Below are 14,327 nucleotides of genomic sequence, written 5' to 3'. Positions count from 1 at the left end.
AGCCACAGAAGAATTTTTTCTTCTAGGGTTTGGTGCTGCTCGTCTTACTTTGGGGTCTTGTTCCTCCTCAAGGCTAGCAGAGACATAAAGTGATATACGCAATAACCAGAAGACAGAAAAAAGGCAAATGTAGCATCCTAATCACTGACTTCCTATGTTTGATCTCTGCAACATAGAGGAAAAGCAAGGGTAAGAGAACAGGCAGGGACAGGGATGTGAGGCAGTGCTAGAAAGGGAGTAAATGCTTTGTATGTGTCAAGCATGATGTGTGCTCGTTAGGAAGAGATGCATCCAGACTTCCACACTGAATCAGGTAACTTGGCTCATCTTTTCTAACTGTTTTTTTAATTGTATTTAGTAAATACTGCATATTATCGGAAGTCATAGTGGCCCACAGTGGAACACCTTCTTCCCTGTCTGGTTTTGCATGGTCTTGGAAAAAAATAACAGGTTAAACAGGTGTGACGTATGCAGTAGGATAAATTTATGAAGTTATGGGTCAGAAAGGGATCAGAGCTGCCTTGACATCTCTTTCTCCAGTTATCGGAAACAGCACAGAGAAGTTTACACAGTCCCACACACAGAAGAGCTTTTACTGCAGGTATGGATCTAGGTTCCTCAGCTGGAGGAATCACAGCTAACATTAGTAGATCTACAGACTCAAGCCTCAGTCACACTCCACCACAAGCCATCAGGTTACAAGGACAGTTTTCCTACTGGTGCCAGGCTGCAGAGTAATCAGCAATGGACATACCTAAATATAAATATATGACATAGTAGACATAAATGTAACTTTCAGCTACTTTTATTTTATTTGTGATCCAGGTGTCTTCTTAAGAGGAAATTGGTGCCTGTAATATCAGAACAGCCGCCTTATTAATTCAGTACATATCTTGAGGCCTACGTTATGTTTCTTAGGGCACATGAGTGAGTTAACCAACAAATGTGAATTTTAATAATTCCTTAATAATATTTTCTTAATAAAGACTAGGCTTGTACGTGAAATGCTACATGACAAAGCATGGCACAGTCTGCTTCCTCTGGGTATGTAAAACTTAAGACATGGCATGGGGATTTCTAGAGGCAGATGAATTAATGAAATGCAGACTAAGATGTTAGATCCCCATTCAAAAGTCATCTAAAAATTCCTTTCAAAAGGAGTTTTCAAAAAACTTTCAAAACTACTTTCAAAAAAGTTTTAGATCAGGAACTATATGATCAGAATGATGAGTTAGTAAGTCTTCATTGTTTTATGACAAACAGAAAACTGAAAATGCAAAATAACAAGCAAAACAGGAAGATATGGTCTCCTGCTTGAAAAAATATCCCGTGCTTTATAAGAGGTCAGAGGAAGATGAGCCACAAAAATGCCCACCATGTAGTCAGATATGCTATAACTTCCACAGAAAAAAATTATAATTCCAGGTCTGTTTCACAGTAAAAGCCAAAATCATTTTTGCATTGAAAGAGCTATAAGACAAAGATACTTTTTTTGTGCAGACCATATTGCTTTAGATCAGTAAATATGCTTAAGTATTAATGGCAGACTATGCTAGTGAAGATATAGAGTGAGACAGACTCTGCAGAAAAATACAGTCAAATTCCATTCACATTCAGGTATAGAATACAAAACCAATAACTATCACAACTGTTTCACAAGCCAGTATCATATAACTTCCAAGTGGTAAACACAGATGTGCCACCTGCATTGGAACTACAAGTCTGCTTAGACATGAAATCATTTTAAAAGGTCACTGCTGCAAATACCATAGAAATGTGCACAATGAGTTCAAAAAAATAGTAGCAAAATTCTCAAATGCCTCCACAGACTACATTGCCTGAAAATTAGAATTCCATCAGCTGAGTGTCCTTGTGTTTTTACACCCCTTATCAACACAGTATCTTGACAAATTAATGATCAACATTTTCACAGGGTCCAATTCAAAGCTGCTGTATGCAAGTGTAACTCAAAGTCAATGCATATAGAGCGTTCAATCAGCATCCAAGCCTAAAAAAAGTACTTTTTCTCATTTAATAGAAGAAATAATTAAGCTGCCTATGGTATGACAAATGGTCTATGGTAGACTATCAGCAACTGCAGGACACCTCAAAGAGGTGAAATTCAAGCACTGAATCCAGTCATATCACTTTATATGTGTTCATTTGGAAAGGATTACTTCATTATTTCAATGCCAGAATTTGAAAATGGGGTATCCAGTTGCTAGAAGATGTCAGTGTTACAGTCCTCTGAAATCAATGACCTCAGCTTTTCGAGTGAAAATGCCTGCAAAACACTACTTCCTATAGTTCTCAGAAAATAGTCTTCTAGAAAAAAAAATTATTTATGGACACTTCTTAAGACAGCGCTGTACTTATGTACCGCTCTTACAAAAACACTGTGACAGGTTTAGAAGAATTGTAATAAGACCTGATACAAGCTTATTGTTTCTTAGATACAGTCTGGAAAAGACAACATTCTTTCATTTGTCTCTGGTATCACTGTGGTGATATGTTTTCATTTATATCCTTTTTACAGCCAATTTGTAATCTGACATCTTTTCAGAAGAAATTACTATGAAAACTATAAACACAGAGCTCCAAATCAGCTCCCTAGACTAATTTGACAAATGCAATGTATATTTTAAGCATATTCTAATTCTCACTTGCTTAAATGTAATGAAATTAGTACCCAGGTAAGTGCTTTATTTGGCATAAGAAACAGGCAAAAATTTTCTAAAGCAGTTCTTGGCATATCAAAAGACCAGAAAGAAAATATCCTGTAAGCCTTGTTGGAGCTATACTAATACCAGGTGAGAGATTTACCTGTAAAAGGAAGATTAAAAAGTGGACTCAGAGTATCTAAAAATTATTTACTACATGTTTTGCCATCTTCCTGGCCTTTCCACCTTGGGGACACAATTTAGAAGCTACTTTAAAAACATACTTGTACAAAGTCTTACCTTGCAATCTGTGTTCTAGTATTGAAGTCAAGAGATCTCATTGAGCGTAAGACTTCTATACACCCCAAGTACTGTAAGGAAAAAGAACCAGTTGGAAAATGTATTATAATTATACTTGAGTTCTGCGAGAAAATGAAGCTAATCATTAAAAGGCATTGTACAATTCTTATTTTTACATTTGATTTATCCTATGTGTATGGTAGTTTTTTATGATTATGTTCTTGTATGTCACAGTTTTCTTCCATGAACATTTTATTTCATTTAAGTCTCAAGTTCAGTTCAACATGTCTTTTTACATTTAATCTAATCACTGTAATACACCTAGTTCATAATGTGTTGATGTGCTTTTTAATTTTCCTCTATCTTAACTGTTTCATTTTAGATACAAAGCTAGCCAAAGGAAAAATAATATTAATGGAAAAGGAAGTGTGGTAAAGCAAATTAATCTAGCACTGGTTAGTAGGAAAATCTTATTTAAGAGGGAAAGAACTAAGCCTCATTAGTACAAAAAAAGGTACAATGTAGCAGGGAAAGCAGAAAAGAGCACCAGCAATCCAAAGAGGATTCCTTAATAACCAGCTCAAGGATAGATGGGATTTAATATTTTCATTACTGACACTAGTATAAAAAATGCTAACAAAATATACTAATAACCTGTGCTGGGAGATGGCTTCAGCAGGGTCATTCAAGGGAGGAATGACATAAAGGCTAGCTAATATTAGGAAAAGACGAGACTCATTGAGTCAGATTTCTGCACTGCATCTCTATGAAAAAGAGGGATTACCATCAGAAAATATGTTTAAATATAACAGTATCTATCACAGGAGTGAGAAAAACTCAGGTGAATCTTCCAGACTTTCTTGCAAAAGTGGGCATAATTTGCACGTGCTGAAGTCTACATGCAGCTACAGCTCTATTCAGATATTTGTACAGTAGCTTTGCACAAATCAATTCACAACTGGCATATCCCATGGCAGTATTTTGCATGTAGGCTAGGTACTCAACCACACACCTGACTTTAGAAAGCCAAGGAAACAGGGATCAGTCTTTACATAATGAGCCTGATAATGTTGTTCCAGTACTGTTTTTATATCAGCTTTTATATCAGTTTTATATCCGTTCATATATCTATTTGCAGTATAATGCAATCTATTTGGGTATGAAACTGGTGCAAAAATATCAAGTGAGGCCACCATTTTGTATCTGTTTGGGATTTTTATTTATACTGAAAAAATGATCCGTTAATTAGAGAATTACTACATCATTAACTATACTATCTAGAACTTCAGCAATGCATTTTTTATAGAAATACATATGTCACAAACTGTTTACAAGCTGAGGGAGTCTCTCGTTCATTTTCACATGACCATTATTATTTAATTTATTGCTATCAAATGTTATGAATCCATTACAACACTGAATAAAATGAAGTGACTCATTTCATTAAATTGCTCAAACTTGGATTAAAATAGCCCACAGTTTCTGGGAAGGGTTGTTTCAAGATCCATTTCCTAAAATTTTTTATAAATCTCCTGCAATCTTACGTTTTTTGAAAAGCTTGTAAAATCCTCATGGAAAATGTCTTGTCTACAGAGATCCTGCCACATGGAGCTTTCAAGCTAAGGGCCATACTCTCAAGCTGTTTAGATTGTGAATGCTCCTCTGTCAGTGCAAATTAGGTAACCCTTGTATCTTATTACAAGTAGATTCCTTTCTTACATATACTTCTGCCTGAGTACTTAAAGCATCCAGAACAACATTTTCATGCTCTGATGCAGGAAGTTAAGCCATTAACTCTATTTTTAAGTATCTCAGAAGGTGAATTGATTTGCTTGGAGACGAAGTTCATTAAACATCAGTTGAGATAATCAGCTAAAGTCAGTTAACTTATGCCAATATACAGAATGAAAGGTCTCTTCTCCCAAGTAACAAGCTATAGGACAAGAAGAAATGGCCTCAAGTTGCACCAGGGGAAGTTTAGATTGGATATTAGGAAAAATTGCTTCACTAAAAGCATTATCGAGCATTGGAACAGGCTGCAGCGGGAAGTGGTTGAATTGCCATCCTTGGAGGTATTTAAAAGGCATGTAGATGTGGCACTGAGGGACATGATCTAGTGGTGGACTTGGCAGTGTTAGGTTAATGGTTGGATTCAATAATCTTAAAGGTCCTTGCAACCTAAATAATTCTATGATTCTATGTTTTCTGTACTCTTTTTGTGTCGTTTTGCTTTAGTTCAAGATGCTTTTATAGACAAATTTTCCCAAATATTAGTTTCATACGAGATACTTTTATAATTATATATGCTATAAATGCTATAATTATTCAAAGGGATCCTGGTGATTTTTTGTTACTGAGATACTTGGTTTTCATTATTTCATAAACCTGCTCATTTGGACTGCTTTTTACTAACACACTCTTGGATTGCACTTGTTCCTTCACTTATCTATATTTGCCACAAGTCTTTTAAAGTGAAGTAATTGTACAATTTTCAGAACCAACATTTTAGAATCAAACTCTAGAAGGCAGTTTGACAAGTACATGCAGGCGTGCAAATAAATACACAAACACATGTGCACACAAGTCACCATTAAAATAAACACACAAATAATTAGACAAATACCCATAAACATATTTCGAAGGCGTGCATTTAGACTCCTTTGAGTCATACCACCTGATCTGCATTAACAAAAGTAGAGACAAAACCAGACTGAAGGAAGGTCAGATGGAAAAATTACCCTGTGCTTGTTTTATGTATAGCATGGAGACAGCTGAACACGACATAGTAAGGCTTGCAGTATTCCTGACTGATCAAGGCAAAGATGGCAACTGATTTTCTGGGATAAAAGATGTGAACACTTAATCACCACGGCATGTTTTCAAGTAACAAAATTACTATAATAACTGACATTCAAAAGGTCCAAAGGCCAACTACAGGGACATATAACTCACCTACTGCTATGCTTCAATTATTCCCCAAGACCAACACTGCTCTCTAAAAATATCCATTTGAAGTACATCCTGACAAGGATCCACAGAAAGGAGACATACAACCAAGATAGCAAGTAAATAAATTATTCATTTATTTCAACAAATAAATAACCTGATTAAAAAGAAATGCTATCTTTTGCTTTAGGCATTCCATGAAACATTTAAAACATAGTTATAAAACAGTCTACTTCTAAAAAAAAACTCCTCTTCAGCCAGCACTTAATGTATATTCTAACCAATCAGCTACTGTGCACTGTGATATTTATGAGCTCCCACTAGCATCCTCCCTCTCATTGCTCAGGAAACAAATATACCGAGATGCAGCCCACCTTCAAGTATTAAGATTTGGGACTAGCAGTTGCAAGCTCTCTCAGATAACATTCTGCCTTCTGTTTACTCTCTGGTATCTGAATGAGTTCCCAGCTTGTGTACCTTCATTGAATGGCACTATGCCCCGAGGAAAGCGTCTTTCATATGAATGAATACCTTCCCATTCAGAGGCTTTATATTCATAACTAGTACTCTGCATGCTAAACAGCACCTTGCAGAAGCTGATGTAAATCTAAAAGCAGAGTGCCACATACTCCTGGGACCATACCCCTCTCATTGCATGAGGTTCCAGCATCCTTACTGGTTACATTTTTTCCAGGTAAATATAAGAGAAGGCCATACATCCCAGGTTTCTGGTTTGTCCCGTAGGTGAAGATTTCTTCCATATTCCCTAAAGTACCTCTGCCTTCTCTATGATGCAGTCAGAAAATTCCTAACAACTATAATTTTTTACTGTACCCTGTGTAAGAAAGGGTATTGAGTTCCCCCAACATTTGTCAGAAACACACAGTTCAACACAGGAGTGCTGAGTGCATTCATGAGCTTGGAGTGAAGAGAAAAGGCAAATGAGGAGATTCGTTTTGCTCCATGAACATGAACAACCTTGTTCAGTGTTTCCTAACAAGCTCATTCAAAACACCAAGTTACTGGAAGAAATTTTTCATTGTTTGACTCAGAAGCTAGTAGTAACAACAGCAAGAAATATTTTTGTAAAAACGTAACAGGATGTATCCCCATACAGCACTGCGGCAGGCCAACCTAAGAGTGACAAATGCTTGAATGGGATATGCACGTCTAACAGCAGCTAAGTGTCTGCCCAGAACATGGGTAGCGTGAAGATCTGCCTATCACCCACCCTCAAACAAAATAAGGACTCCTAATCTCTGAGTCTGAACTACTGGAGTATCATAAGCTCACCAAAACTGCATGGATATTCTTAGTAAAATAAGATAGACTGGTTTTAATCTGTGTAACCAGATGACTATCATCAAATCTGAGTGGTTCACAACATTGCAGATTGTACCTGCAACACACAGAGCCTCGTGCAAGCTATGTAAGAGATAACAAGGTTACATCAGCAAACAGCACTTGCATTGTTAGACAAAAATTAGCCAGTGCCTTCAAATACTGATGTTTCTGAAATCTGTGCTAACGTTATACAGCTGCAGCCTGGGGACTCAAAAAATAGATTCAGATTCCCAGGGTTCTTGGTGGTGTACGCAGATCTAATTTTTGAAAATAAAAATCTCTGAAACATATTATAAGGTACCCTGTAATAAGCTCATCAATTCACTGCAAGTGTCTCACCCACAGGCTTAGGCTGTGCTTTTATTTGGCAACTATGCAAAAGTGAGTATCTTTTACTTACCATATCTGTTCCTCATGTGTATCTCAAATCATATGTCTACATTTTCATGATTCCTTTTTTGGGGAGGGTTGGTTGCGTTTTTCTGCAGGCTTTTTTGTTTTGCATTTTATTTTTATTAGTCAAAGAATTAAAGTATGCCATGAAAGTAACTAAGTAGTTAGTATGAATTGACTAGTGCGTGTTAATTCCAGCTGAGGACTCCCGTATTTAAAAATAAGACCTTTTATTTCAAATTCACATTATGTTGCTTCTATTGCAACAGGCATTTATTTATGCATCAAAATGACAGTTCCTTCTAATTTCAGATATCATCATTAAGAGCCAAAGGGGCTTACAAAATGAGAATAAGAGCTCCACCATGTTCCACAATACTCTGACTTTCAAGTTTGCAATCTACCCTAAATCATACAAAGATTCAAGCCTAGACACACCCTAACAAGCAGGGCAAAATACAAAAGTAGTAACAGCCCAGAACCAGATTTCAAGATAAGTTTCTCCACATGTAACTGGGGGCCCAGTAAGGATTTTTAATATCCATATTGATGCATAAAAAGGAGAAGAAAAAAACACAAAAGCAACACAGGTCATAGCCAGAGAGTACAGGACTGATAATGAGAAGTAGCCTGCAAAATTATTTTTTCTCTTTAGCAAATTAATAAGGAACAGTAAACCTGAATCCTTTTGCTATCATTTAGACGAATTTCCCATCTTAACTGACTTTACAATACCCACTCTCTAAACAAATGAAGTGAAAATTAAAAAAAACCAAAACAAACCAAAACAAAACCAAGCAACTGTAATCAGAAGGTGCTCCCTCTAATAAAATAAACTAAGTAAAAAGAAAAATAATACATGCCACAATACTACTTAATTTTCCTAATTGTGCTTCAACTGAACATTTTCTACCTTGCATACCTTACTAATTTGATTGAGACGTGCATCACAAATTACTAATTCAGCTAATCATCAGGAAGAGATCACAAAAAGAGAATATAGCTTATCACAACATACATTTGTTTCTTTACTTCATAAGGAGATCATAGTGTAGTTATATGTATTTGATTAAATTACATAGTATCCTGAAGCAGTAAGTTTATTAATCTGTGTAGACAGTGGCATCTTAGGAGCATTATAAATTCATTAAAACACTAAATTTTTATGTTGAAAAAAAAGTTATAAAAATAAATTTTTCTTAAATACTTCAGGCACACCTGGCAATACAAAACCCTCGCCGGTCCATAAAACCAGCCTCTGACTGGCAGTTACCAGTCTGCTGGGTACTTCATAGTATCCATCCACTAACAGAGGCAGAAGTCATTGACAAAAGTCTGTCTGAAGAAATACAGGAACAATACAGTCCTTCCTATTTTTTAAGATAAAATGGGCACAGAGTTATACCTAGAATTCAAAAATGCATAATTATCCTTTCAGTTACCCATAGCAAAATGCCTTACTCTGTGGTAAAGCACTTCCACTGAAGGCTGTAAAGACATTGGCACATGGCAGAAGGACCTTTTCTTCCACATCTTCAGGAGGAAAGGTAACTGCTTGGCATTTTTGTAGACAAATCTTCCATCCTAACTCTCACAGCCTATATAAGGAGGACATAAAGCCTCCTCCCCAGCAGTTCTGCACCCTTTGAATTTGACATAGTGTGCACACCCCTGTACCAGGCTAGCTCATCGGATTTGTGAGGAGGGCAGAGAATGTCTGGAAGCATGGCTCTGCATCCAGGTAGGTGTGGGAATCCTCTTTTTAACATGAAACAGTGGCTCCTCATCCTGAGCACAACAAAAGTCCCAGGCACAGGAATTTGACCTTCACGAGTTCTTCTTCACCTAGATTCTCCCATTAGTAAAGCAAAACGAAAAGGAAAGAAGAAGAGGGTGCTAAATAACAGTGGGAATGCATTGCATGTTACCCACAAACCTAGCAAGCTTCTTCAGGGGCTATCCTCTTAAGCACAGTTACCTTTAACTGCAATAATTTGCTAATAATGCTTAGTCTTTAACAACAGGTAGCACTGACCAGTATTTACAGCACTAACATAAGTTTTTATAAAATTTTGTTTCTAATAGTAATATTTAAAATTTGATGTGCTTATACAGCAGCTTGAAAAGCATAAATCCTCTCATCAGTTACCAGAAACACTTTCAAACCATTTCAAAAAAGGCAAAAGGTTCATTTGGTCAGGCTAAATATGGAGGCACCCTATGGTTTTAATTCACATTGAATGAAAGGATTGCCTTAAAAGGAGGGGTACTCTGAAGACATCTCTACATAGCAAAGACTGAAGCCATTCTGCATATTCCATCAGTACAGCAGACAAGAGGCAGGATATGAGCCAATGCCATGAACAGTTACGAGGACTGAAGACTGTGGGAAGCTCCTAAGGCTGAATTTACACTTGAAATCTTTTCCATATAGAGTTACTGCATTCATACTGAAAAAGAGTGAATATATAAAGGGACTTCATACATATGATGCTAGCCATTGGCCTAAGGATGTGGCTTAGTGACCTGACTGGGACATAGATCTTGATGGGAGCTCAGAAGATCTTTCTGGACTCAACGGTCATCTAGCCCACTGGAGCACAGGAGCTACTTCTGGAGCCAAACTAGAACAAAAAGTAGCAGTAAAGGGAGGCACTTCCCTCTATTACAAAAAAAAAGTAGCATTTCCTGAAGACCTGCACTCTAATGTGCAATAAACTTTCTTCTTCTTTTTTTGTTGTTGTTTTGTTGGTTGGTTTTTTTTTTTTTACCTTAACAGCTGCCCAGTGTTAAGATGGTGTTTGCCAAACTTCAGGCAAACCTCTTCTTGGTAGGTGAAGAACCGCTGTATGCTGGCCTGCCATCACCGTGGCAAACATCCCAGCCAAACTCTGGCACCACAGAAGTCTGAGGGTCACCCTTTCACCATGGGTGTTGCTGATAATGCAACAGGCATTATCTCATCAGGCAGACAAGGAAGCCTTTGGTAAACACTGGCTACCATCGACTGAGCAGACGGCAGTGTGGTCGGAAGGTCTCACATGCACACAACCGTTCAGATTTATGTCAGTGTACATAGATATTTTAAGCAGAAGGATGGAATGGAAGATTAGTTCTGTGACATTTCTAATGTAGGGTGAGTTACAATATTAGAAAAAGCTGTGGGCAGAAGCAAGACTGGATATTCAGAGAGAAATAAATTTGTATGAGCAGTAGACACAGAGCTTTAAGTCAGCTGCTAGAGATTTCAGTTTCTCTGGTAGTTTGGGATATAAATATTTGCCTTTAAATGCCCTGCTTAGCTATCAAGTAACACGATACTGAGATCTTACCTAACATGAGTGTTATTCTCCCAGCCATGCCGTAGTCTCCTGCCTGTCCCTCCCTTTGGGGACATCTTGAGGACTACTTGAAGAGGCAGATCTCTGAGTGTACCTGATAACTGTGCTCTACCAGTAAATGCAGAGCTCTGTACCTCTGCCCTGCGTTTCCCCAGTATTTGCACAATGGCACTCCTGCTCAGGGGAGCTGCAATCCTGCATGAAAGAAACACTGGCAGCCTTGTTCTGAATGAGGAAAAGGTCCTATATTTAGACATTGTCAGAATCTAACACAAAAAATGTGTCATAAACATATGCTGTTGTGAAAAACAGAAAGGCACTCTTCTGTGCTTTCATACTTCTGCAGTTGGTAATTTTTATACCAGGAAGTTATCATGTATAGAGCTTTACAGTGAATCAATATTTCCTCCAAAGGGTTTTTTCTCATTAAAGAATGCATGTTCTAATCCAGACAGAAAACTCTAAGTCAGGATTGATTGAATGGAAATGGAACGGAAAATCTAAAAAGAAGTCATCTTCAGGGTTCAACTACAAATAAGCCTTGACCCTTTGGCTGTGAATTTATCATCACAAATTGCTCCACGAGACAAGTAAACCAACTGAGCTTCTGAACTGGTACAAACGATGATGGATATGACTGTCAATAGGTTTGCATTTCTCTTGGAAATAGGCGGTTCACTTCCTCAATGCGTGAGAAGGGATTACAGTTCTCCCAAGAATACCTCCAATTTTGGCCAACACCTAGCTCTTTCCTGTTTCCTGTTGTACAATAACTGCCTTCTGTAGTATAAAAATATTTCAAACATCCCTTTATATTCAGACTTTAACAATTCTGAACTGGTGAATGTTAGCCTACTCTTTCAACGAACTGCCTTATCTTGTTTGAACACAAGGCTCACATGTGTACAACTGTGATAATGAAGGGATTTAGGAGGCAAACACACATACTTTGTGCATGAGATCAGTACCTCCCAGGGTTACTTCTATGATGTATATACTTTGGTTCATTAATTAACACATTATTTTTAGTATACTTCAATGCTATTTTGGCAACTTACGATGTTCACGATGTATTGCTTGTCTATTTTGTTCTTTGAACCGAGTTCTTGGATTTTCAGCAATGCTGCTAAAATTACGCTATTAAACTATTTTAGTAAAAGCAGTAACCTTCATAAGCTCTTGATTTAATTATCACAGTACAGTTATAAAACATTTTCATAAGAGGCTGCAGGGAAATAATACTTTCTCTGTATGTCTGTGCCTTGATATATTTTGATTCACTGCACTAAACAGAAACAGTGTTTGTTTAGCATCCGGAGTACAAAATAATAAAAAGAAAGGTCACGTTTTAAAATTTTCACTGCATGACTGTGAGTCACTGCACATTTGCTAGACGTCTAGCTTTAATCATGTAAAGCCTTTTACAGTGAATTTCCTGAAGATTTTCATACAGGCTTTCAGTCATAAGTAAAGCGAGACTGACTTCCAGAGGGATTCTGGGATCAACTATAGAACAAAGTGCCTAGCATTGACTAATTAACACTGAAAGGCTGTGAAACTTCTTCAAAGAAAGGCAGCTACATTCTTGTATTTCATGTCCATCTTGCATTGAATTGCTTAAATGATAAAAAAGAATCAATCCACCTTAACACAACAAAAAATAGTTCTTATTTACATAAACCTACTCTTATTTCTATATATTATATACATGCATGTATTTTTTATTTATACACAGACCTTGAAATCCTATATATTGACTTCAAGCATGCACAAATATACAGTGCCGCTGTTATTAAGAATGCTTATCAAGAGTCCTTAAGTCTAAAAAACCACTGATTTTTTATTATTTCTGAAATGCAGTATATAAATATTTATAAGGTTTAAAGTTTCAGTGGGCAGCTGTGCATATCTATTAATAAACTGACAAATATGATTTTATATAAAAAGATATCATGATTTGCCAACTCTGAAAAAACTGGGACTAGGTTATTCTTTTTTTTCCCCACAGAGATCAGAAAGCCTACGAAGTCCGTCTTCAGTTGTTAGGGGCTCATATAAACAAAGACGCCTTGGAGAAGATATGGACATCTGCTGAATGCCTCAAAATCTTGTTAACAACGAGGCACAGAGAGAGCACAGCATTTGCAAAAAAAAAAAAATAATTTTGTGCCACCAATATCAGGACCGAAGGACAGAAGGTAGAACAATACTAAGCAATACTTTCCACGTCTGTTAACACAATTCTGAAGCATGATGAAGATTCTGCGTGACTTTTACCAGTTGCTGGGGAAAGGAGATACCTGAAGAAAAGCTGTGCAACAATGTGCAATATTTTCACCATATCTCAGAATAGAGTTTCCCTCTGTTGATAGAATGTATTTTCACTTGATTTTACTAGAATAAACCAGATTCTTTTCTACTTTTTTTTGTATCAGAGTTGCAGACAGGAGTAGTTGTAGAAATCTCAACACAACATGAGAATATGCAACATCTTAACAGCAAGAAAACAATTAAAAAGTTTATCCCATAAACCTCCCAAAGAAGAATCCATTCTATTTCAGATACGCCTCCAATTCTCAGTAGATATTAATAGTGGGTTTACATTTGTCCCCTGTGAAAGCATTCTGGCATCTCCTCACAATCCAATCATACGGTAATGATTCAGAACCCCTTAAAAAAATAAAAAAGGCCAAGGATTCAGCTAGGGGAAGAAGAATATATTTTATCTTATCTTGAAAAGCAATTTCTTAAGTCAACTCTAAGGTCTCATTTCTTGCTAGTAAGGGGAAAGATACCACTGGGAAGCAAATTTTGCTTCTGACTATCTTCTAATCTCCAACTCAGATGGGGTTGAAAACAACACATCTTCAAAGAAAATATCTTTTTCTTATTCCTTACTCGTATGTGGACGAAATAAGATTGCCAACATCATGCTCAATAATATTCACGCAGCACAGATGCTAAATGGGCTAGGCTTTCACAAGATTCCACAAAAATCCTGTATTGGTAGCTTTGTATGTACAGTATTTCTTACATTATTATTTTACAGGTATATGTTTTTGCATGCAAAAACTCAGAAATGCTCAAACCAGAAATGCACACATTGCGCAACAATTTATTCTATTACTTTAAATGTAAACACATTCCACATTATTCCTCAATTTTTTGTATGTGTCAAAAGTTTTCTTTAAAAAAGGCTACATTTGAGAAAAACTTTAGCTCGATAGTTTTCAGGTTTAATTTTAAAAATATATAATACAGGGCAAATGCAATTACTGCAGCGTGTTATTAATCAGTGTGAACCATTTAGAGTGTGCACTGCAGTATTGCAGGTGAATTGTTT

The 14,327-nt window shown here is 36.7% G+C and overlaps 1 protein-coding gene across 1 annotated transcript in view; it reads right to left on the bottom strand.

Annotated features, from left to right (window-relative positions):
- Positions 1-14,327, bottom strand: part of SHC3 (SHC adaptor protein 3) — a 63,931-nt gene that overhangs the window by 39,288 nt on the left and 10,316 nt on the right. Inside the window, exon 2 of the mRNA XM_075079945.1 lies at positions 2,961-3,031. Within this exon, the coding sequence (XP_074936046.1) occupies positions 2,961-3,031 (71 nt within the window). The remainder of the gene's footprint in view (positions 1-2,960; positions 3,032-14,327) is intronic.

Source organism: Phalacrocorax aristotelis, chromosome Z, assembly GCF_949628215.1.
Source record: "Phalacrocorax aristotelis chromosome Z, bGulAri2.1, whole genome shotgun sequence".
NCBI classification, from domain to species: Eukaryota; Metazoa; Chordata; class Aves; order Suliformes; family Phalacrocoracidae; genus Phalacrocorax; species Phalacrocorax aristotelis.
The sequence above is the reverse complement of the archived record's forward strand: the minus strand, read 5'-3'. Positions and strand labels throughout refer to the sequence as shown.